Source organism: Oncorhynchus mykiss, chromosome 6, assembly GCF_013265735.2.
Source record: "Oncorhynchus mykiss isolate Arlee chromosome 6, USDA_OmykA_1.1, whole genome shotgun sequence".
NCBI lineage: Eukaryota > Metazoa > Chordata > Actinopteri > Salmoniformes > Salmonidae > Oncorhynchus > Oncorhynchus mykiss.
The window spans coordinates 86,824,604-86,848,452 of record NC_048570.1 but is presented as its reverse complement, the minus strand read 5'-3'; the positions used below and the strand labels follow the sequence as shown (position 1 = coordinate 86,848,452).

Genomic DNA, 23,849 nt, shown 5'->3' with positions numbered 1-23,849 from the left:
TGTCCTTACCAAGGGTGAACTATACTGTCCTTACCAAGGGGGAACTATACTGTCCTCACCAAGGGGGAACTATAATGTCCTTACCAAGGGGGAACTATACTGTCCTTACCAAGGGGGAACTATACTGTCCTTACCAAGGGGGGAACTATACTGTCCTTACCAAGGGTGAACAACACTGTTCTTACCAAGGTTGAAATATAATGTCCTTACCAAGAGTGAACAACACTGTTCTTACCAAGGGTGAAATATAATGTCCTTACCAAAGGGGAACTATACTGTCCTTCCCAAGGGGGGAACTATACTGTCCTTACCAAGAGTGAACTATACTGTCCTTACCAAGGGTGAAATATACTGTCCTTACCAAGGGTGAACTATGCTGTCCTTACCAAGGGTGAACCATACTGTCCTTACCAAGGGTGAAATATACTGTCCTTACCAAGGGGGGAACTATACTGTCCTTACCAAGAGTGAACTATACTGTCCTTACCAAGGGTGAAATATACTGTCCTTACCAAGGGTGAACTATACTGTCCTTACCAAGGGTGAACCATACTGTCCTTACCAAGAGTGAAATATACTGTCCTTACCAAGGGGGGAACTATACTGTCCTTACCAAGAGTGAACTATACTGTCCTTACCAAGGGGGGAATATACTGTCCTTACCAAGGGTGAAATATACTGTCCTTACCATGGGTGAACTATACTGTCCTTACCAAGGGTGAACCATACTGTCCTTACCAAGAGTGAAATATACTGTCCTTACCAAGGGGGGAACTATACTGTCCTTACCAAGGGTGAAATATACTGTCCTTACCAAGGGTGAACTATAATGTCCTTACCAAGGGTGAACAACACTGTTCTTACCAAGGGTGAAATATCATGTCCTTACCAAGAGTGAAATATACTGTCCTTACCAAGGGGGAACTATACTGTCCTTACCAAGGGTGAACTATACTGTCCTTACCAAGAGTGAACTATACTGTCCTTACCAAGGGGGAACTATACTGTCCTTACCAAGGGTGAACTATACTGTCCTTACCAAGAGTGAACTATACTGTCTTGTGATGGCCCTTTCCTGCTCTGTCTACTGGGTTTTGCTGTGCTCACTTCCTGCAGGAGATTGGTGGGCGGAGTAGGAGAGGTGGGCGGAGCTGGGAGGGTCGTCAGTGCTGATGGGGCACACCTGTGGAAGCTTGGCTGTGGCATAAAGCCACTGTTTCCCCATTCAGATTCCTCGCTCCATGCATAACGTTGGTTGTTTCGTTGTGTCTTTGGCAATTGACACCTAATTTACGGACCTTCATGCCTCATCTGATTGTTTACATTATTTAGGGAATAAATCATTTCTGTTATTCCTTTACTCAATGTGTGGTTTCCCAATGTTTGTTGCAAACTTTAGCCAGGTTGTAACAGTCTTTACTAAGGGTTTAGTGGTAAAAGCAAGAGAAACGCTAAACATAGAAGGTGTTGAGTTCCGTAAACGCTCGCTCTAATGTCACGGACCTCACACTGCTTGCTTAGTGGCTTCATTAATAAGTGCATCAACAACGTTGTTCCCACAGTGACCGTACGTACACTACCGTTCAAAAGTTTGGGGTCACTTAGAAATGTCCTTGTTTTTGAAAGAAAAGCACATTTTTTGTCCATTAAAATATAATCAAATTGATCAGAAATGCAGTGTAGACATTGTTAATGTTGTAAATGACTATTGTAGCTGGAAACGGCTGATTATTTATGGAATATCTACATAGGTGTACAGAGGTCCATTATCAGCAACCATCACTCGATTACAGGCTCAAAATGACCAGAAACAAAGAACTTATGTAAGTCTATTCTTGTTCTGAGAAATGAAGGCTGTTCCATGAGAGAGATTGCCAAGCAACGGAAGATCCCGTACAACACTGTGTACTATTCCCTTCGAAAAACAGCGCAAACTGGCTCTAACCAGAATAGAAAGAGCAGTGGGAGGCCCCGGTGCACAACTGAGCATGAGGACAAGTACATTGGTGTCTAGTTTTAGAAACAGACGCCTTACAGGTCCTCAACTGGCAGCTTCATTAAATAGTAACCGCAAAAAAACATTCTCGTCAACAGCGAAGAGTCGACTGGGATGCTGGCCTGTTAGGCAGAGTTGCAAAGAAAAAGCCATATCTCAGACTGGCCAATAAAAATAAAAGATTAAGATGGGCAAAAGAACACAGACACTCAAGGAGGAACTCAAGGCTCAAACCCAGGACCTCTGCCTTGCAAAACAAACGTGACTGCCCTCCGGAAGCCTCTTACTCGTCACACCACAGAAAATCTAGCTATTCGGCAGCTCAAGTGGAGACACTTGAGTAGTGAGTTCACACCCCAATGTGTTACATTTACCCCTCAAACTCACTCCACAGCAACTTAGAGTTCAGCTGAGTGCAACTGCAGATCTGGGTCATGACACTGTCTGTAATGGATGTCACGCTGCTTTGCCTAGCGAGTACCACTTCCTCCCTGAATAAAAAGATGCATAAACAATGTTTATGTCACACCCTGATCTGTTTCACCTGTCTTGTATTTGTCTCCACCCCTCACCAGGTGTCTGCCATTTCCCCCCATTATCCCCTGAGTACTTATACCTGCGTTTTCTATTGGTCTGTTGCCATCTTGTCTTGTCAAGTCTTACCAGCGTTTTTTTTCAGTATCTCTCGTTTCTGATTTTTAGTCCTCCCGGTTCTGACCATTCTGCCTGCCTGACCCTGCCTGCCATTCTGTCCCTTATTGACGCTGTTTTGGATTACCGACCTCTGCCCGCCCTGACCCTGAACCTGCCTGCCGTCCTGTACCTGTCGGACTCTGATCTGGGTATGAACCTCTGCCTGCCCTGACCCTGAACCTGCCTGCCGTCCTGTACCTGTCGGACTCTGATCTGGGTATGAACCTCTGCCTGTCCGCGACCTGCCCTTTGCCTGCTCCCTGTGTTATAATAAATTATCTGAGAACTGAACCATCCACCTTCTGTGTCTGCATCTGAGTCATGTCCTGAATCATGATAGTTTATGCTCCACTACATACCTAATACTGAACATGTATACATTCATACCCCGATAGCCAACTTCTCTATTGTACAGTTAAATAAGCAGACGGTCAAGCATTTATTAGAAAATAGTCCGTTGTTGTAAGTTACTTACAGCAGCTAGGGTACGCTAACAGTGTGTGGGCCTGGCACCGACAAAAAAAACTGATCTATGCAGCTGGTGCTGTAAATGCACTGTATTTGCATAATCACACACGGATTCAAGTGTAGAGTAGTGTCACACACCAAACTCATTCATTCACAGGCCATGTGATAATGATGTGCTACGCGTTGGTGCCATGTTCCTCCCCACAATTGATATTCACCGTGGTTAGCACTCTCAATGTCAGTCATTGAAGAATGCCTCCCATGATGCTCGGTTGGTGGGGCCTGTGGCAATGAGCTCACTGAGCTCTGCCTTCTGATTGGGCGTCGGTGGCATTCGCCTCGGTAGTCATAATGACCCAGTGAAGGAGGTGTTAGGAGGAGCAGATTCGGAGGCGCTACTTTGTTAACAAGGAGACATGTCGAGACAAGCTGCGATCAGCGGCATTCTGGGATGTGTGATCTCAAGCAGGGGCTGTCAGTGCCAGAGACAGTTGGTTCATCTGCATTTGGCTTCTTTGTACCACGTGTAAAGACGAAGCTCTTACTTCAGCAGACAGTGGAATAACACTCAATACTGCTTCCTCTGTATTTAACCGTGTGTCTCACTGTCTGTAGCCTACACACTGCCAGTGGTTCAACAACGGACAAGCACAACACACTGCCAGTGGTTCAACAACGGACAAGCACAACACACTGCCAGTGGTTCAACAACGGACAAGCACAACACACTGCCAGTGGTTCAACAACGGACAAGCACAACACACTGCCAGTGGTTCAACAACGGACAAGCACAACACACTGCCAGTGGTTCAACAACGGACAAGCACAACACACTGCCAGTGGTTCAACAACGGACAAGCACAACACACTGCCAGTGGTTCAACAACGGACAAGCACAACCTGGCACGGTGTTAAGACCTCTTTTTCTGTCTCCTTACACGAAGAGTAGGCCTAGTGACCCTATCTCCTTTTTGCAGGCACAACCTCACACAGACATGCCTGATGCTTCTGCTGGTGAGCATCAATTGAATGGCTATCTACACCTAGTATATACAGGCCGTGAGGCGTTGGTCATCGAAATCTAACATTTCTAAGTCTAGGAATGAAGCTGGAGTGGATGAACACTAGACTCCATTGATTAGACTCCAGTGACATACAGATGAAGGATCTTCATTTGAGCCAGTTTGCTACAACAGGAAAATAATCCTGCAGCAACAGGAAATGTGAATTATGTGGATTATAATGAATATACATTTTTTTGAGGTTGATCCATTTTTCATTAGGGCAAATCAAGACTGACATTTTAAATGGAAATTGCATACTTTAGAAGCCTTATTAAACCTCAAATACATTACAAATTTGCATTTTCTGCTGTGCAAGAAAGTTCTCAGCAACAGAAGTGATCAAATTAAGATCCTACATCTGTACATTGCAATTAGATGTGGTGGGAGGAGGCGCGTCACAGACTTGAATTGATTCACAATGCCTAAATCTGCAGATCTGTTGACCTCTGTCTCCGTGTCATCACAATACGTCAACCACTGAAACCACAGGCATCCTTAGTACGACCTTTAGTGATGCTAACATTACAATCATGGGCTGGTAGCACACAACCATAAAGGTCATAGTTCATTCACACTTTCACTCACACTGCATTGAAATGTGCAAGGAACCGTCTGCATGTCACCTATGGATCATTTCAAGGGAGGGTGCCAATTGCCATGAGCAAACAATGGCAGTCTGGGCGAATTAGAATTCTGTTGGCTGTTGTCTGATACTCTGTTGATGATCGTGATGATGTCATCTTGTACCTTTAACAGATATTAATCCCCACAGATATTTATGAAAATAGAGGGCTCTATAGTCCCAACCACAGTAGTCCTTATGACCTTATGACATTTCTCTGACTGAATGAATGAATGAATAGCATTTTATTTTCGTGTCAAATCACCCATTGGCAACCCATCCCTTACGGGATTAGTTAACACATTAACAAACATTACAATAATTCACTGGGATAATTCAGTGATACAGTGAATTATAAGTGAAACAATCTGTCTGTTAACAATTGTTGGAAATATGACTTGTGTCATGCACAAAGGTAGATGTCCTAACCAACTTGCCAAAACTATAGTTTGTTAACAAGTAATTTGGGGAGTGGTTGAAAAATGTATTTTAATGACATAAGTGCATGTAAACATCCGACTTCAACTGTATATATTTAATTAGTCACACTTTTTTTTTTACTTATTCCAGGCTTTATCTAAAACTTCCTCAAATGGAAATACACAAAGGACAACAAAAAAATGTCAGTTTCTCCTCATGGCTCAGCCACATAATTCCAGGGTATATCTGGTGGGCTTTCTGGAATAAATTACAATAAGGTAAAAACGAAAATAGTATTCTCTATTTCTTTAAGGTCACAATAGTTACATAGTCTATCCTCTTCCATGTCACCATTATACCGAACTGTTTTAATACACAGGGCAATATCACTGATCTGACCTGTTCACATAGCGATCTCCAATTCCGGTTATACATCAAATACTGTATCTCTCACACACCAATTCACCCTTAATCAAACAAAAGGTTCTCAATTTGGGTTTATGATTTATCTCCTCCACCCATTTATTTTGATATTGCATCCTCGGTTGTTTGTTCATTGTGTCTATGTCTCCATTTATTACAACTGTTCACAGTCAGACTGTTGGAAAAGGTCAGACATTTTGGTTGCCCAGTCTCCCCCTATGGAGAGATCCCATTGAAAAACTTTGCGGGCTGTTCTGGCAATTGGCATATCCAACAGTCTCGTCATACAGTACACACCGTCCATCTCACCTCAGAGGGTTCCCAGCCCATGTCCCCAATTAATGTCAGTATCGGTGCAAACTTGTGGGTACCTAAAAACAATTACATACACTCAACCCTCGGGTGTTCTGACTGGAAGCCTGTAGTATATTAAAATATCACAGGTACTGTACATGCAAATGAGTAAGACTGTGACGTGCAAAGGCTTGACGGATCCGGTAGTATGAAGAGAGGGAACCTTAAAAAGAACCAAGCGGGAACTACCTATCATGGCAGAAGCTGAAAACAACCTCTTGGTGCCTCTCTCTGCCTACATGCAGTAGTTCCTCTTGGGGCCGCTCTCTGCATTCATGCAGTAATTCCTCTTGGGGCCTCTCTCTGCCTACATGCAGTAATTCCTCTTGGAGCCACTCTCTGCCGACATGCAGTAATTCCTCATGGGGCCTCTCTCTGCCTACATGCAGTAAATCCTCTTGGGGCCTCTCTCTGCCTACATGCAGTAATTCCTCTTGGGGCCTCTCTCTGCCTACATGCAGTAATTCCTCTTGGGGCCTCTCTCTGCCTACATGCAGTAAATCCTCTTCGGGCCTCTCTCTGCATTCATGCTGTAATTCCTCTTGGGGCCTCTCTCTGCCTACATGCAGTAATTCCTCTTGGGGCCTCTCTCTACCTACATGCAGTAAATCCTTTTGGGGCCTCTCTCTGCCTACATGCAGTAATTCCTCTTGGGGCCTCTCTCTGCCTACATGCAGTAATTCCTCTTGGGGCCTCTCTCTGCCGACATGCAGTAATTCCTCTTGGGGTCTCTCTCTGCCTACATGCAGTAATTCCTCTTGGGGCCGCTCTCTGCATTCATGCAGTAATTCCTCTTGGGGCCTCTCTCTGCCGACATGCAGTAATTCCTCTTGGGGTCCCTCTCTGCCTACATGCAGTAATTCCTCTTGGGGCCTCTCTCTGCCTACATGCAGTAATTCCTCTTGGGGCCTCTCTCTGCATTCATGCTGTAATTCCTCTTGGGGCCTCTCTCTGCCTACATGCAGTAATTCCTCTTGGGGTCTCTCTCTGCCTACATGCAGTAATTCCTCTTGGGGCCTCTCTCTGCCGACATGCAGTAATTCCTCTTAGGGCCTCTCTCTGCCTACATGCAGTAATTCCTCTTGGGGCCTCTCTCTGCATACATGCTGTAATTCCTCTTGGGGCCTCTCTCTGCCTACATGCAGTAATTCCTCTTGGGGTCTCTCTCTGCATACAGGCAGTAATTCCTCTTGGGGCCTCTCTCTGCCTACATGCAGTAATTCCTCTTGGGGCCTCTCTCTGCATACATGCTGTAATTCCCTGGGGGACATATTCAAAACATAATAAGATATCACGTCAGGGTAAACAAATCTGCTTCTTATGCAGGCGGACCTAATTACAGGGCAGGAAATAAATAAGGTTTTGAGAAAAGACAGCACACCAGCAGTAATGCATTGTAATGGACGACAGGGGATTAATGCTTAATTTCTCTGCCTGACATGTTACTCCAGCCGTAGCATGTTGAATGGGGCTGGGAACAAAGCAAGGTTGTTTGGGCTGTGTAGCCTAAATGATCCACGTCTGTGAGGGGGGCTAAAGAGTTGAGTTGTTCCACCTCTGTGTGATATGGAATGGTTTTAGTTCTCCTAAATTGATCCATTGGCTAATTCCAAGGGTTTGGACACAGCGTTGGACTAAACGGTTGATATTCTCACTGAGGTAATGGACAGTCTACCTCTGGGTGGTTCAGTCATATGAACGATAGCCATAATGTTCATGTAGGCCTGGGGACTGAAGGAGGTGATCAGCCAGTGGGATGTATTGAGGGACAGCAGTAGCATAGGGACACACTGGGGCACTGGGTGGCCATTGACCTCTTGACTGGCTACACAGACGACCATGAACAAAAAGAAAGAAGAACAGGATTCATATGACCTGAGGGATCCAGTTCATCCCTAACCCTGTCCCAATCCCTAACCCTGTCCCAATCCCTAACCCTATCCCTAACCCTGTCCCAATCCCTAACCCTATCCCTATCCCTATCCCTAACCCTAACCCTGTCCCAATCCCTAACCCTGTCCCAATCCCTAACCCTGTCCCAATCCTTAACCCTAACCCTGTCCCTATCCCTAACCCTGTCCCAATCCCTAACCCTAACCCTAACCCTGTCCCAATCCCTAACCCTAACCCTAACCCAATCCCTAACCCTAACCCTAACCCTGTCCCAATCCCTAACCCTAACCCTGTCATTATCCCTAACCCTGTCCCTATCCCTAGCCCTGTCATTATCCCTAACCCTGTCACTATCCCTAACCCTGTCCCTATCCCAGTCATTATCCCTAACCCTGTCACTATACCTAACCCTGTCACTATCCCTAACCCTGTCATTATCCCTAACCCTGTCCCTATCCCTAGCCCTGTCATTATCCCTAACCCTGTCACTATCCCTAACCCTGTCCCTATCCCAGTCATTATCCCTAACCCTGTCACTATACCTAACCCTGTCATTATCCCTAACCCGGTCATTATCCCTAACCCAGTCATTATCCCTAACCCTGTCACTATCCATAACCCTGTCCCTATCCCAGTCATTATCCCTAACCCTGTCACTATACCTAACCCTGTCACTATCCCTAACCCTGTCATTATCCCTAACCCTGTCCCTATCCCTAGCCCTGTCATTATCCCTAACCCTGTCACTATCCCTAACCCTGTCCCTATCCCAGTCATTATCCCTAACCCTGTCACTATACCTAACCCTGTCATTATCCCTAACCCGGTCATTATCCCTAACCCAGTCATTATCCCTAACCCTGTCACTATCCCTAACCCGGTCATTATCCCTAACCCTGTCACTATCCCTAACCAAGTCATTATCCCTAACCCTGTCTCTATCCCTAACCCTGTCACTATCCCTAACCAAGTCATTATCCCTAACTGTCACGTTCTGACCTTAGTTCTTTTATTATGTCTTTGTTTCAGTATGGTCAGGGCGTGAGTTGGGTGGGTTGTCTATGTTCGTTTTTCTATAATTTGGGATTTCTGTGTTCGGCCTAGTATGGTTCTCAATCAGAGGCAGCTGTCAATCGTTGTCCCTGATTGAGAATCATACTTTGGTAGCCTGGTTTCATTTTTGAGTTGTGGGTGTTTGTCTTCCGTGTCAGTGTGTGTTACCACACGGGACTGTTTTGTTTATTCACGTTTATTGTTTTGTTCCAGTGTTCTGTTGTGTTTCATTAAACATTATGGACACGCTGCACATTGGTCCTCCGATCCTTTTCGCTACTCTTCCTCAGAAGAGGAGGACGAGATCCATTACACTAACCCTGTCCATAACCCAGTCATTTTCCCTAACTCTGTCACTATCACTAACCCTGTCCCTATCCTTAACCCTGTCCCTAACCCAGTCATTATCCCTAACCCTGTCCCTGGAGCTCTCTGTTTTATATTTTCTCTCTCTCTCTCTGTCTCTCTCTCTCTCTCTCTCTGTCTCTCTCTCTCTCTGCTCCATTACTGCAACATGTCAGCCTCCATTTCATTGTCTGTCTGGACAACTCTGCTCTGCTGTGCTCTGACTCGTCTCATTGTGTCGACGAGATCCCGCTGACCGGCTCCCCGTTGGAAAGGTATGATCATCCATCAGGGATAAAACATTACAGTCCAACCCTGTGGCCAGGAAAACCCTCTCAGCCTCAGAATGGAAGATAAGAGAGGCGAATGGATAAGAGTGAGGCATATGTGGTAGAGAATTTACTTCCCCTATCAGAATCAAACAATCTGTTTTGTATTTGTCAGGGTTGAAATGGGTTGTGATTGGGTCTTGTAGATTTGTTTCGGAGGCCGGGAGGTGCACCAGGCATTTACCAATACATATTACTTCTCATTTCATATTCCCTCGCTGTCCCCACCGAGTCCCTTTAAGGAAATGCAGTCACTGTTGATTGAGAGTGCCCCTTTAAGTGGTCGTAGTGATTCCAACAACAACAGCCAACCTCCTCTGGCAGGAAGAAAGCCCTTAACCACAAGAGCTGCCGGGGCCGGGAGCAGGAGGAAGGGGAGCGTGTCGTCACCCGGATCAGGCTGTTAGTGTTGGAGGGCTCCATGTGTCCCCCAGAAAACCCCTTGAGTGATGTTACCTTATATCAACTGCTACTAATTACAACCCATCCATTCAGCCCTGGCTTGTGTCATGAATTCAAAATCACCTCATCTGGACAAAGGACAAAGAGAATGTGTCAGTTGGATTGGGATTTGAATTTGTGAAGTTATTCCTTATGATGAGGTCACTGTCTCAGAAGCAACTTCTATCAATCGTTGACTTATCCTTTGTATCCCTTGAACTTCACAGCTTCACAGATTTTGCACTGTGCTTTAACAGTGCTGCACTGAATCAACACGGACACCCGAGAGACTCCTAATATTTGCTCGTTACAGAAATAAATTCAGAGGCCCACACAGCTGGTCTCCGTAAACATATTTCAGTAGCTAATTCAAAGAAGGCCAGCGGCTGAAACATGTAAACAGCACTGAGTATTCGTTTTGAAGCCCAGTTTTTTTGAAGCCCAGAAGCCCACGCTGCTCGGTTTGTTAGCATAGCTAGTGGAAGAGCTAGCCTCCTGCTGGGATGTTAAAGAAGCCTGCCTTCACAGCATTCCACGGCAAGGAGGGTAGAGAGGGGCCGAACACTTTCAAGACTGCATTATCGTTCCCACTCACTCTTTGAAATGTCATTTTGGACAAATTACACCTCTCACCCTCATCTTCCCTTTAAATGCCCTTTTTCCCTTCAAGAATTGCCGAGCCGAGAAGTAACAGCGGTCTTTGAAGTGCAGGGGAGTGGCCATCTTTCGTAAATGAGTCAGAGATTTAACTACTCTCTTGCCAGTGAAATACCTATACTTATACAAATGCAGTTCTACTCCATTTTAGAGGGTGAAAGGATACATGCGGCTGTGTACTGGTTGGTTTAATGGGGGCCAATTGAATTGAATTTCCTTTTATTTCAAACCATTGACATTTCAGTTGGACCTGCCCTTCGTCTGTCACTCACAGTCCTTTCACAGTGTGAGTTGTAACTTCCTACCTTCTGTACCATCCACACACTAACAGCAGGTGAACAGTGTGAGTTGTAACTTCCTACCTTTTGTACCATCCACACACTAACAGCAGGTGAACAGTGTGAGTTGTAACTTCCTACCTTCTGTACCATCCACACACTAACAGCAGGTGAACAGTGTGAGTTGTAACTTCCTACCTTTTGTACCATCCACACACTAACAGCAGGCGAAGGAAGGATTCCACTCCTGTATGCTCTTTGTTCTGCATTGTCTGACTGTATTCCAGCTGTTCTACTGTGCACTCCATCCAGAGCTACGGCCAACCTGTATCCTCCAGAGCTGCCTTGTACTGTTCAGCCACTAGGATTTTCTATTGAAGGTGTACAGAATGTAAATAATGTAAACAACATGTTTCTTGGATGACCTCCTCCTCCAGCACACCAAATCAAAACTCTGTTCTGCAAGTCTGTTTTGAAATGAAAGCAGGTTTGATATCTGTGTGTCTTACTGTAAGTGCATTTATTATTTGATCCCCAGCTATTGAAAGCATTGTTTACCTGAAAATAAACCTGAAGGAAAACCATGAAAGGTGCAATACAATGCACTGTATCTTTAAGGTATTCTCAAGAGATGAACAGTTTACACAACATGCATGAAAAATGCATCAGACTTGTGAAAAGGTCTCAGGCCACCAAACCACTAGACTAGAGTAATCCTCCATTGTCCAATTTAATAATATAATATATACCACCTAGTAGACCCTTTTATCCAAAGCGACTTACAGTCATGCATACATACACCTAGTTCTAAAGTGCATTTATTGTACTTCATAGCTCAGTTGGTAAAGCATGACGCTTGTAATGCCAGGGTAGTAGTGGGTTCTATTCCCGGATCCACTACCCTGGTGTTGCGAGCGTGTTAAAGCATCATGCTCTACCAAGTGAACTACAACCTAGAACTAGATGTCGTGAGTCACAGTCAACAACATTCATGGGGCGGCAGGGTAGCCTAGTGGTTAGAGCGTTGTGAGTTCAAACCCCCGAGCTGACAAGGTACAAATCTGTCGTTCTGCCCCTGAACAGGCAGTTAACCCACTGTTCCTAGGCCGTCATTGAAAATAAGAATTTGTTCTTAACTGACTTGCCTGGTTAAATAAAGGTAAAATAAATAAAAATAAAAATTTTTTTTGTATTTATTTTTTATTACGCCTTTTTCTCCCCAATTCCGTGGTATCCAATTGGTAGTTACAGTCTTGTCTCATTGCTGCAACTCCCGTATGGACTCGGGAGAGGCGAAGGTCGAGAGCCGTGCATCCTCCAAAACACAACCCAGCCAAGCCGCACTGCTTCTTCACACAAGGCCCGTTTAACCCGGATGCCAGCTGCACCAGTGTGTTGTGTCGGAGGAAACACCGTACACCTGGCGACTGTGTCAGGGTGCATTGTGCCTGGCCCGCCACAGGAGTCGCTAGTGCCGGCCAAATCCTCCCCTAACCCGGACGATGCTGGGCCAATTGTGTGCCGCCCCATGGGCCTTCTGGTCACGGCCGGCTGCGACAGAGCCTGGACTCATGCAGTGCCTTAGACCACTGCGCCACTCGGGAGGCCCTCATTAATTTTAAATTCAGACATTCAATTTGAAATCATTACCTGAATTGACCCAAACCCAAATGGAATTGACTTATTGGAGTGATCATTCCAGTTAAAGGTCTCCATCTGTGGGATCCAGAGGTGAGGTTCTACACTGGCCCAGGTTTGATGCTGCACTATTTCAGTAGCACACTGTTTGATACGGACCGTTGCACTTCAAAGAAGGAGCCATTAGAATAATTATCACCTGCAAAAGAGCTGTGAAAGAGAGAGAGCAAAAGAACGAGAGAGAGATGGAGAGAGAAAGGAAGGAAGGGAGAAAGCGAGAAACTGCTGACATGTGTGAGGTGAGGTGTGCCAGGTCTTAAAATATGCCTGTGTAAGCACATGTATCATGGGACGTCTCGGTGTACTCTGGTTCCTGCTGAAGTATGTGTTGTGCACTGGCAGGTGAGTTTGCTCTATGAGGCGATGTGCTGCCATCTTTACTCCTGAGTGGGAAGCCAGGTACACAGCAGCTGTTTGTTTTACAGGTCCAATCGTACGACACACACACTCCCCCACACAACACAGACAGACATACAGAGACATGAATGCACAACCCCCCCCCCCCCTAGACACACACACTCCCCCACATAACACAGACAGACATACAGAGACATGAATGCACAACCCCCCCCCCCCCCTAGACACACACACTCCCCCACATAACACACACAGACAGACATACAGAGACATGAATGCACAACCCCCCCCCCCCCCCCTAGACACACACACTCCCCCACATAACACAGACAGACATACAGAGACATGAATGCACAACCCCCCCCCCCCCCCTAGACACACACACTCCCCCACATAACACAGACAGACATACAGAGACATGAATGCACAACCCCCCCCCCCCCCCCTAGACACACACACTCCCCCACATAACACAGACAGACATACAGAGACATGAATGCACAACCCCCCCCCCCCCCCCCCTTAGACACACACACAAATCCTTGAACTCTTACATTTGTAGCTAATTGAAATGGAATTAATATCACCCCCACTGTACAATCACTAAGACAATGGGACAACTGATTGTGCATAATCCCTTAATGTACTCACATACGAGGGGAAATCACTCATCATCCACCCACATAAAGTATGTACTAGTCCTTGTCATCGCCACTGAGCTATTTTGAGTTTATGACCTGGTCCCACTGTGTTCACTGGCAAGTGAATGAGGTAAAGCCTCATAGCGCGTTCTCTACGGGAAGTGAGCATGTTACCACCCGCCGTCAGGCCAGAGACCACATCCATCTGACTCATGGTGCCCTAATCCCCCACACCACCTAATCTGACTCAGAATAATAGGATCTGATTCCGACTGGGATCGCATTAATTCTGGTGCCAATGCATGTAATCCACACCAGTCTCACTGCCGTCGGGATAAAGTTAGAACTGGAATAATGTGGAATTGGAATAACATCCTTATTTTTGTCTTTATTATTCTTCCAGCGTTTTCCAATATGCAAGCTAGGGCTGAAGAATGGTCTTTTGTTGTCTCTGCAACAGACCATTGGTGGATAATGAGCTTTCTTTGTGTGTAGGTAGTCGATATGAAACGGTGATTTAGGTTAGCCCAGAGGATACTTCACAGTAATTGGTACCATCTTTGATAGCTATTCCCACATGAAATCCCCTGTCTTGTTGTTGGCCTATATTTGTTTGAGACAGTGACAGTGCAAAATTCACAGCACAATAATACTCAAACATGTCATCAAAGTCAATATGCTTCCTGTAACAGTCCACTCTATAAAAAGGTTCAGAATGGTCCAAACGATTCAGAATGGTCCAAACGATTCAGAATGGTCCAAACGATTCAGAAGGGTTCAAATTATAGTCCTTTATCAACCTCCAAAGATCAATAGTTGTATATCTAGAGTGCCTAATCTAGTGGTATAATCCTATGACAGTTCCCTTAGACCTATAGTATATAGAAACACAGGTTCAAATAGCCTCCTGTGCTTCCATATGCCTAATGAAATCTCCTTACATGCCAGAGATTAGGTATAACCTCTTCATAATCTGGGTGGAAAAATGCTTCCTGAGCCGTAAGCAACAAGCTGGTGTTTACAAACCCAAGCATCTGGAAGGATTGATGTGGCCCCTCCTTAACCTTCATGTGCAAATTGATTTTTAACGCTTTCCTTCTTTGGTGCAGTAAACTGGAACAGAAACATCTTTCAGGGCATCGTTGTGTAGACCATTCTTAAACTGTGAAGTTGTATGCTTTCTTCAGTGTGTTTTCAACCCTTCAACCCAACAGTGACATCATACATGCATCAGCTCTAATACCACACACATGTTAACGTCATCACATTGTATATGAATAGTAGCCAACACATGACATGTTAACGTCATCAAATTGTATATGAATAGTAGCCAACACATGACATGTTAACGTCATCACATTGTATATGAATAGTAGCCAACACATGACATGTTAATAAGGTGATGGTAATGCTATTGCTTCTTCTATTTCATCCTCTGGTCTTTTTAAACCATTCCTGATATCTCTCTGGTTTCCTAGTTGGACATTTCAAACCCGACGCCACCTCTAAGTCATGAATATAGATCTCATATTGAGGGTAATTGAGCATGGGGATAGGTCTAGACGCCTTCATTTCTCTACGTCTCGTAGCTGGCCTGGAGAATCATAATATATTACAGTGTATGGTTCATAGGGCAGGAGAAGCCTGGCTTGAAATGAGACTGTAGCATCTCTCAACAGTTACACAGGGCAGGAGAGGCCTGGCTTGAAATGAGACTGTAGCATCTCCCAACAGTTACACAGGGCAGGAGAAGCCTGGCTTGAAATGAGACTGTAGCATCTCCCAACAGTTACACAGGGCAGGAGAAGCCTGGCTTGAAATGAGACTGTAGCATCTCCCAACAGTTACACAGGGCAGGAGAAGCCTGGCTTGAAATGAGACTGTAGCATCTCCCAACAGTTACACAGGGCAGGAGAAGCCTGGCTTGAAATGAGACTGTAGCATCTCCCAACAGTTACACAGGGCAGGAGAAGCCTGGCTTGAAATGAGACTGTAGCATCTCCCAACAGTTACATAGGGCAGAAGAAGCCTGGCTTGAAATGAGACTGTAGCATCTCTCAACAGTTACACAGGGCAGGAGAAGCCTGGCTTGAAATGAGACTGTAGCATCTCCCAACAGTTACACAGGGCAGGAGAAGCCTGGCTTGAAATGAGACTGTAGCATCTCCCAACAGTTACACAGGGCAGGAGAAGCCTGGCTTGAAATGAGACTGTAGCATCTCCCAACAGTTACATAGGGCAGAAGAAGCCTGGCTTGAAATGAGACTGTAGCATCTCCCAACAGTTACACAGGGTTGATTCTGCAAGTCGTTGCTGAGTTTTATTCTAAAGCCATATCTTTTGAGGTGTATCATTGTTCCAAGGCAGAACTGCAATTGGATTATTCACATATGAATTTAATCTAGTAATATAACAGCACAGGTGGTTGGTGGCACCTTAATTTGGGAGGACGGGCTTGTGGTAAAGGCTGCAGGGGAATCAGTGGAATGGTATCAAATACATCAAACACTGGTTTCCATGTGTTTGATGTCATTCCATTCTCGCCGTTCCAGCCATTATTATGTGCCGTCCTCCCCTCAGCAGCCTGCACTGTTTAACAGGTCACAGATATCAGAACACAGCTACCTGATAATGACTTCTCACACATATTTTTCTATTTTAGAACAACAAACAAAACAGTAAATTTGCATACTGTATATCGGAAGGCATTTCAGTTCTGCTTCAGTACTGTATGTAAAAAAAGAAGAATAAAAAAAACTACAATAATTTCAAAGCTTTAAAGGAGGAGATGCGTCATGTGAATGGGGTGGGTATAGTGCTGCTGGCTTTAAAGGAGGAGATGCGTCATGTGAATGGGGTGGGTATAGTGCTGCTGGCATTAAAGGGGGAGATGCGTCATGTGAATGGGGTGGGTATAGTGCTGCTGGCTTTAAAGGGGGAGATGCGTCATGTGAATGGGGTGGGTATAGTGCTGCTGGCATTAAAGGGGGAGATGCGTCATGTGAATGGGGTGGGTATAGTTCTGCTGGCATTAAAGGAGGAGATGCGTCATGTGAATGGGGTGGGTATAGTGCTGCTGGCTTTAAAGGGGGAGATGCGTCATGTGAATGGGGTGGGTATAGTGCTGCTGGCATTAAAGGGGGAGATGCGTCATGTGAATGGGGTGGGTATAGTGCTGCTGGCATTAAAGGGGGGGTTGCATGGTCATGTGAATGGGGTGGGTATAGTTCTGCTGGCATTAAAGGAGGAGATGCGTCATGTGAATGGGGTGGGTATAGTGCTGCTGGCATTAAAGGGGGGTTTGCATGGTCATGTGAATGGGGTGGGTATAGTGCTGCTGGCATTAAAGGAGTAGATGCGTCATGTGAATGGGGTGGGTATAGTGCTGCTGGCATTAAAGGGGGGGTTGCATGGTCATGTGAATGGGGTGGGTATAGTTCTGCTGGCATTAAAGGGGGGTTTGCATGGTCATGTGAATGGGGTGGGTATAGTGCTGCTGGCATTAAAGGGGGGTTTGCATGGTCATGTGAATGGGGTGGGTATAGTGCTGCTGGCATTAAAGGGGGGTTGCATGGTCATGTGAATGGGGTGGGTATAGTGCTGCTGGCATTAAAGGGGGGTTTGCATGGTCATGTGAATGGGGTGGGTATAGTGCTGCTGGCATTAAAGGGGGGTTTGCATGGTCATGTGAATGGGGTGGGTATAGTGCTGCTGGCATTAAAGGGGGGTTTGCATGGTCATGTGAATGGGGTGGGTATAGTGCTGCTGGCATCTCTATTCACATGCTATGGAATGCATGAGCCAGTGGATGGAGCTCTTCCATACTTCTGAGTGCTTGGGTTCTCCTCAATACACGAGTGAACAAATTAGTGAGTGGGACTGTCAGACTGGTTTCAGGCACCATTTTTCCCAAGTCCTTATGGGTTAGATGCTATAGCCAGAGGAGCAACCCTAGTAATGTTCACCTGCTTCGTAACTAATATTCCATGGTCACACTATCAATACCACTGGTCCTATACTCAGAATACTCATACATATTGAGATAGATGCAGAACATTCTGATATTTTATATGATCAGTTTAGTATATTATCATACTGATGTTACTATATGGCTGCAGTATTGTCTAAACTCAATCTAAAATAGCTTAATCTTGTCCTAACAATACCTTAATTATCAGGATTATTGTAATCTCTGATCACCTGAGATCCAGCCAAAATGTGAAATAATCTGCCAGCATCAAATAGAGCTACAACAGTATTTAGATGCCTTGGCCAATAGGATGATGTATGCAATAGATGTTTGTCTTGTTTATCAACAGGAAGAACTCATCATGCAAATATTTGGAATGTGCACAAACCTTGGTTTATGAGGACAACACACGTGTTTCTCTCTAAGATGATTCATTGCCTGGGGACAAGGGGTTGAAAATCCCCTGGAAACTCTTTTGCATCGTAACATGGGTGCAGGAATATTGATTTTTATACAGTTAAAAATGTCTCTATATGAAAATACTACAATTACATTCACCAAGGTGGCATGCTACTATAGCTGGGAGTGAATCAATTCATATTCTACAGTTGCCTTTCATTGCCTATATAAAACTCCATTCAGCAATGTTACAAAGGCCTACAACAAAACTTGACAATTAAATAATATCTAAGCATATTTATAGCCTAACATATTTTTTGAATGAAAAGATGAATAAATTGAATGGAGACTACATTTAAGACATTCTATTGAAAAGGTAATCTCACCATTTTGTAAACTACATGCTGTCACTCACTGGATATGCGTTTTCTTTATTTGCTATGTAATGTGCTAAATTCATTTGCAGATTGCACAGGTAAAAATGTAAGTGGCTTACTGATCCCATCACCAATCCATAGTTTAGATTTAGCCAACATATAGCCTACGTCTACAATCCTGAATTCCGCATGACTCCACGCCCTGTTTTCCGGGGACCCACATAGAATTCCAGCCCTTCCACGCTGCTATTACGTTCCGTTCGCGAGCAGAAGCTGGCTGCGGTGTCGTTTTCTCCGATCAGTCGGACCTTGATCAATCTTTTCAACTGTCCTTGTTCTCGGGTTTTACGCATTTGATTGCAATTGGAATAGCTTGGATTCGTGTGTGACCGTCGATTCCACCATTTTTTTCGACCGAATTGGCTCTGAAGCAATGGATTGACTTCAGTTTTCCTTCAACCCCTCCACCAAGTTGAGAAAACAGTCTAACCTGCGGTCTCTCCATACTTCGAGCTCACAAGCCAGCTACATGTTTCATCCCGACAGTTTCAAAAGTAGCTGGTACCGGATGTTTTTAAACATTTCGTAGGTGAAACATTGAAGTTCTTCGTTTGTCTCGGAAGTGTATGGAAATAGGTGGCAGAGGATTTTAAACACGGATTTTCTCCGGGGTTCTTGAAGCCTGCAAACATTTATTTTTGAAAAGTGATGGCGGAGCGGGGAGCAAGGTTGCTCCTCTCTCTCCTCTGTCTCACCTTTCTTTACCCGGCGACCACCGTGTCAAGACATGCTGAAAAAGGTAAGCGTTACATTAGCTAATCAATTGGCTACTTTGAATAATTTGTTGGTATTACAATGTAACGTGTTTCTGTATCGCGTGTACAACAACAGCTCGCGCTACTAGGTCCTGCACTACTAGCAGCCGACATGGAGCATTGACTTGTAGCTTCTAGACATCTGCAGGCTACACAAGCTAATTAGTCAGCTGAATCAGTCAACCAGGGGCCAATGTTTTTGAACCGTTTGATTGTTAGGAGTACTTTTCAGACCACAACACGAACATACAGGTGGTAAATCAAATGAAATGCGGTTGTTTTCGAGACATTTCAAGTGTTTATTGTATTTATTTGTTTTACCTTTTAGCTATTATATCTGGATTTCCCACGTCACGTTTGTTTCTACGGTCATAATAATTGACCGATTTATTTATTATGCACTGATTTAAAAACTCGGGTCAATACATGTATGGAAATATTTGTCTGTTTTATATTTGTCTTGTCTCAAATCGACATTTCTTTGCATTGCATTAGCACAGGTTCAGGTTGCTCTCTCTCCTCAAAACCATTACAGTCACGTAATTAATTGCAACGGATGGCAAGAACCCGGCTCTATAACCACAAATTAATGACTCTCATTTGGGTTTACTGTCAAGCAATAAGCTAGCATCATCAGTCCGCCAGACATCTCATTACCTGGGCGTCAATACACGTTTGGCTGATGGATAGAAAGTACACTATTTATACCCCCCTTTTTTGTTAATTGGCTACAGTAGAGTAGCGACTGCAATAAGACATTTGAATTCAGTCTCGTGGTGACTTCAACTTTAGTAGTTTGTTTGGGTGATTTTCATTGTCATACTGAATGTTGATGAAATAATAAACATAGGTAACATCTTGACCCCGTGTTTCCTGCTTTATAATAGGGAATCTGATAGCCAATACATTCCAAGGACTATGAGCGACTGGGACACATTGAATAGTTATAATGAATATGAAACAAACGGCACATGTTGGAGTGCACACAACACATGGTTGCCTTTATCACTTGCTTGGTATTAGCAAATTCACACCCCTGATAGCCCTGTAAGAGATGTGGCGATGTATTTATTTTCAAGCCCTCTGCCGACTATGTTGAAGACTGGAAAATAATGAACAGTTGAGCAATACAACAGTCAGTATGACATTTTTCCCACAAATCCAGTAAAATGTGAAGTTGTTTTTTAGGGGGGATGTAGGCTAGCTCTCTTTTAAAGGTTCGCCTCCATTAAAATAATGCATGTGAAGTGAACAGCCTTAGTGGAGAGACGGGCCTCTGCTGGCTGTTGTGCTCTCTTGTGTGAGGAGGCTGATGTAAGAGGCTCTCCTGCATGAAAAGCACTCTGCAGCGGTGAAGGGGAGTGGGGGGAGAAAAAACAGGCTTTGCTGGAGATCACTACAAAAGGGAGAGATGGGGGTAGGGTGGAACTGGCCTGACTCTGTCTGGAAAGTAATAAAACCAGGAGATTAATGGGTGCAGGGAGTATCCTTTGGGAGCTCTGATTGATTCCAGGGAATTGGACTGAGACCTACACAGGGAGAGAGTATCAAATTACTAATTGTGGGGTCCCCCTTTCTGAAAATATCTGTTTATTCGAAACACATTTCTCTGAGGTCTCATGTCTTTTGCGAGTAGGTCCGCAGATAGAACTCGTCTTTATCAAAGTTGTGGATTTGCAGTGCTAGCTCAAAGGAGATTTAATGTTTCTTCATTCCGTTCCAGCTGCCTCTGGGAATGGGCATACTCGTTGCTTTTTTTTTGTCCTACTAAAGAATTGAATCTTCACCCACACATAGGAGTAGAGTTCCTCAACATGGCTGCTATCCTATGCCCCGCCCCATAGTGGTTTAAAGTTCCTCAAGTTTGTCTTTGTAAACAGCTCCTTTTATCTGCCTGTCAGAGGAGTGTAAAATCCATTTAAGTTCCATTTTATCTCCATAATCCTGCTGGGAGGGAATTGTGTGCTAATTGTCTCCCTGTGGACAATGCAAATAACTTGGTGAAATGTGTAAACATTTGGCAACCCCCCCTTCTGCTCCCACAAACCACTCTCCAGGGTTGTATCCCCGCTCAGACCACCTCGGCTGCAGGCCTGCAGCAGAGACTTAAAAACAACATCATTTTCTGTGACGCTCCTAGGACTCTTCTGGGGGCTAAACCACTAAGAACCACATTTTCTCCATTTATTTTGCCAGTGTTCATGGGAGTTTAAAAGTATGTGAATTTTAATATTTCATTGTCTTTATGTGAACTAGGATTTAATGGGATGCAACACTTGGCACTTTATTTATTTTTTTTTTTTATATATTTTGTTCCCTTAGTATAAAGGCAATGCCTGTGCATGCTACACTACATGAATGATTCATTTCAAATAAAGGTTTAAATAGAAAACCTGCTGGGAAATGGAAATGGACTTTGGCTGCTCAAATGACCCTTGAGATGATCGGATGAGGCCTTCCCTCCAACTCCTACTGTTGTGTCACACTGGCATCGATTTCAAAAGAGACCTCCCTCACCTGCCGTTTTTCCAATATATCATCTTGTTACACTGGCATCGATTTCAATAGAGACCTTCCTCACCTGCCGTTTTTCCAATATATCATCTTGTCACACTGGCATCGATTTCAATAGAGACCTTCCTCACCTGCTGTCTTTCCTATATATCATCTTGTCACACTGGCATCGATTTCAATAGAGAGTTTTTCATATGTACAGTTGAAGTCGAACGTTTACATACACCTTAGTCAAATACATTTAAACTCAGTTTTTCACAATTCCTGACATTTTAAACCTAGTAAAAATTCCCTGTCTTAGGTCAGTTAGGATCACCACTTTATTTTAAGAATGTGAAATGTCAGAATAATAGTAGAGTGATTTATTTCAGCTTTTATTTATTTCATCACATTTCCAGTGGGTCAGAAGTTTACTGAATCCACTGAATTAGTATTTGGTAGCATTGCCTTTAAATTGTTTTATGTGGGTCCTGACTGATGTCTTGATGTTGCTTCAATATATCCGCACAATTTTCCCTCCTCATGATGCCATCTATTTTGTGAAGTGCACCAGTCCCTCCTGCAGCAAAGCACCCCCACAACATGATGCTGCCACCCCCGTGTTTCACGGTTAGGATGGTGTTCTTCGACTTGCAAGCCTCCCCCTTTTCCTCCAAACATAACGATGGTCATTATGACCAAACAGTTGTATTTTTGTTTCATCAAACCAGAGGACATTTCTCCAAAAAGTATGATCTTTGTCCCCACGTGCAGTTGCAAACCGTAGTCTGGCTTTTTTTATGGCGGTTTTGGAGCAGTGGCTTCTTCCTTGCTGAGCGGCCTTTCAGGTTATATCGATATAGGACTTGTTTAACTGTGGATATAGATACTTTTGTACCTGTTTTCGCCAGCATCTTCACAAGGTCCTTTGCTGCTGTTCTGGGATTGATTTGTACTTTTCGCAACTAAGTACGTTCATCTCTAGGAGACAGAACGTGTCTCCTTCCCGAGCTATATGACGGCTATATGAGTGGTCCCATGGTGTTTATACTTGCGTACTATTGTTTGTACAGACGAATGTGGTACCTTGAGGTGTTTGGAAATTGCTCCCAAGGATGAACCAGACTTGTGGAGGACAACATTTTTTTTCTGAGGTCTTGGCTGATTTCTTTTGATTTTCCCATGATGTCAAGCAAAGAGGCACTGAGTTTGAAGGTAGACCTTGAAATACATCCACAGGTACACCTCCAATTGACTCAAATTATATCAATTAGCCTATCAGAAGCTTCTAAAGCAATGACATCATTTTCTGGAATTTTCCAAGCTGTTTAAAGGTACAGTCAACTTAGTGTATGTAAACTTCTGACCCACTAGAATTGTGATACAGTGAATTATAAGTGAAATAATCTGTCTGTAAACAATTGTTGGAAAGATTACTTGTGTCATGCACAAAGTAGATGTCCTAACCGACTTGCCAAAACTATAGTTTCTTAACAAGAAATTTGTGGAGTGGTTGAAAAACTAGTTTTTAATGACTCCAACCTAAGTGTATGTAAACTTCTGACTTCAACTGTGTCATACTGGCATCGATTTCAATAGAGACCTTCCTCACCTGCTGTCTGGTCTATATATCATCTTGTCATACTGGCATCGATTTCAATAGAGACTTCCCTCACCTGCTGTCTTTCCTATATTTCACGCAGTTTATGGATAATTTTTTTGTGGGCTATAATTGCTCATAAAGTCCTAATGACCTCTTTCCACTGAGAATCGGATAATTGCACACTTTGGCTAGTGTTTGATTCATCTGGTCGGCTAATGACACCCTCCCTCATTAGGAGATACTGATAATGTCCTATGGCCAGGGTTGGGTTGGGGGGGGCGTGGCGCCGCTCAGTCTCTTCAGTGGAGTTGGGAACGGAAAGATCAGTAGATGGATTCAAATACTCAACATGACTGTGCACTAGCTGTGCTAATTGCTACATTAGCAATGCAGTGAACTTTTCTGCAGTGATCATTTTCAGTATGTTGTTGTCAACATAACCTTCTGGCGAAATGGCATC

General features: G+C 44.3%; 1 protein-coding gene across 14 annotated transcripts in view; it reads left to right on the top strand.

Moving 5' to 3' along the window:
• The first annotated feature begins 18,696 nt into the window (after window positions 1–18,696).
• Window positions 18,697–23,849, top strand: part of LOC110506206 (neogenin) — a 214,967-nt gene continuing 209,814 nt past the window's right edge. For 6 of the 14 annotated variants that reach the window (XM_036981364.1, XM_036981359.1, XM_036981363.1 and 3 more), the window contains exon 1: window positions 18,699–19,277. In XM_036981364.1, coding sequence (XP_036837259.1) covers window positions 19,187–19,277 — 91 coding nt within the window. In that variant the 5' untranslated portion in view covers window positions 18,699–19,186. Of the gene's footprint in view, window positions 19,278–23,849 lie in introns of all 14 variants that reach the window. The other 8 variants (XM_036981351.1, XM_036981362.1, XM_036981358.1 and 5 more) reach the window with 2 other exon arrangements.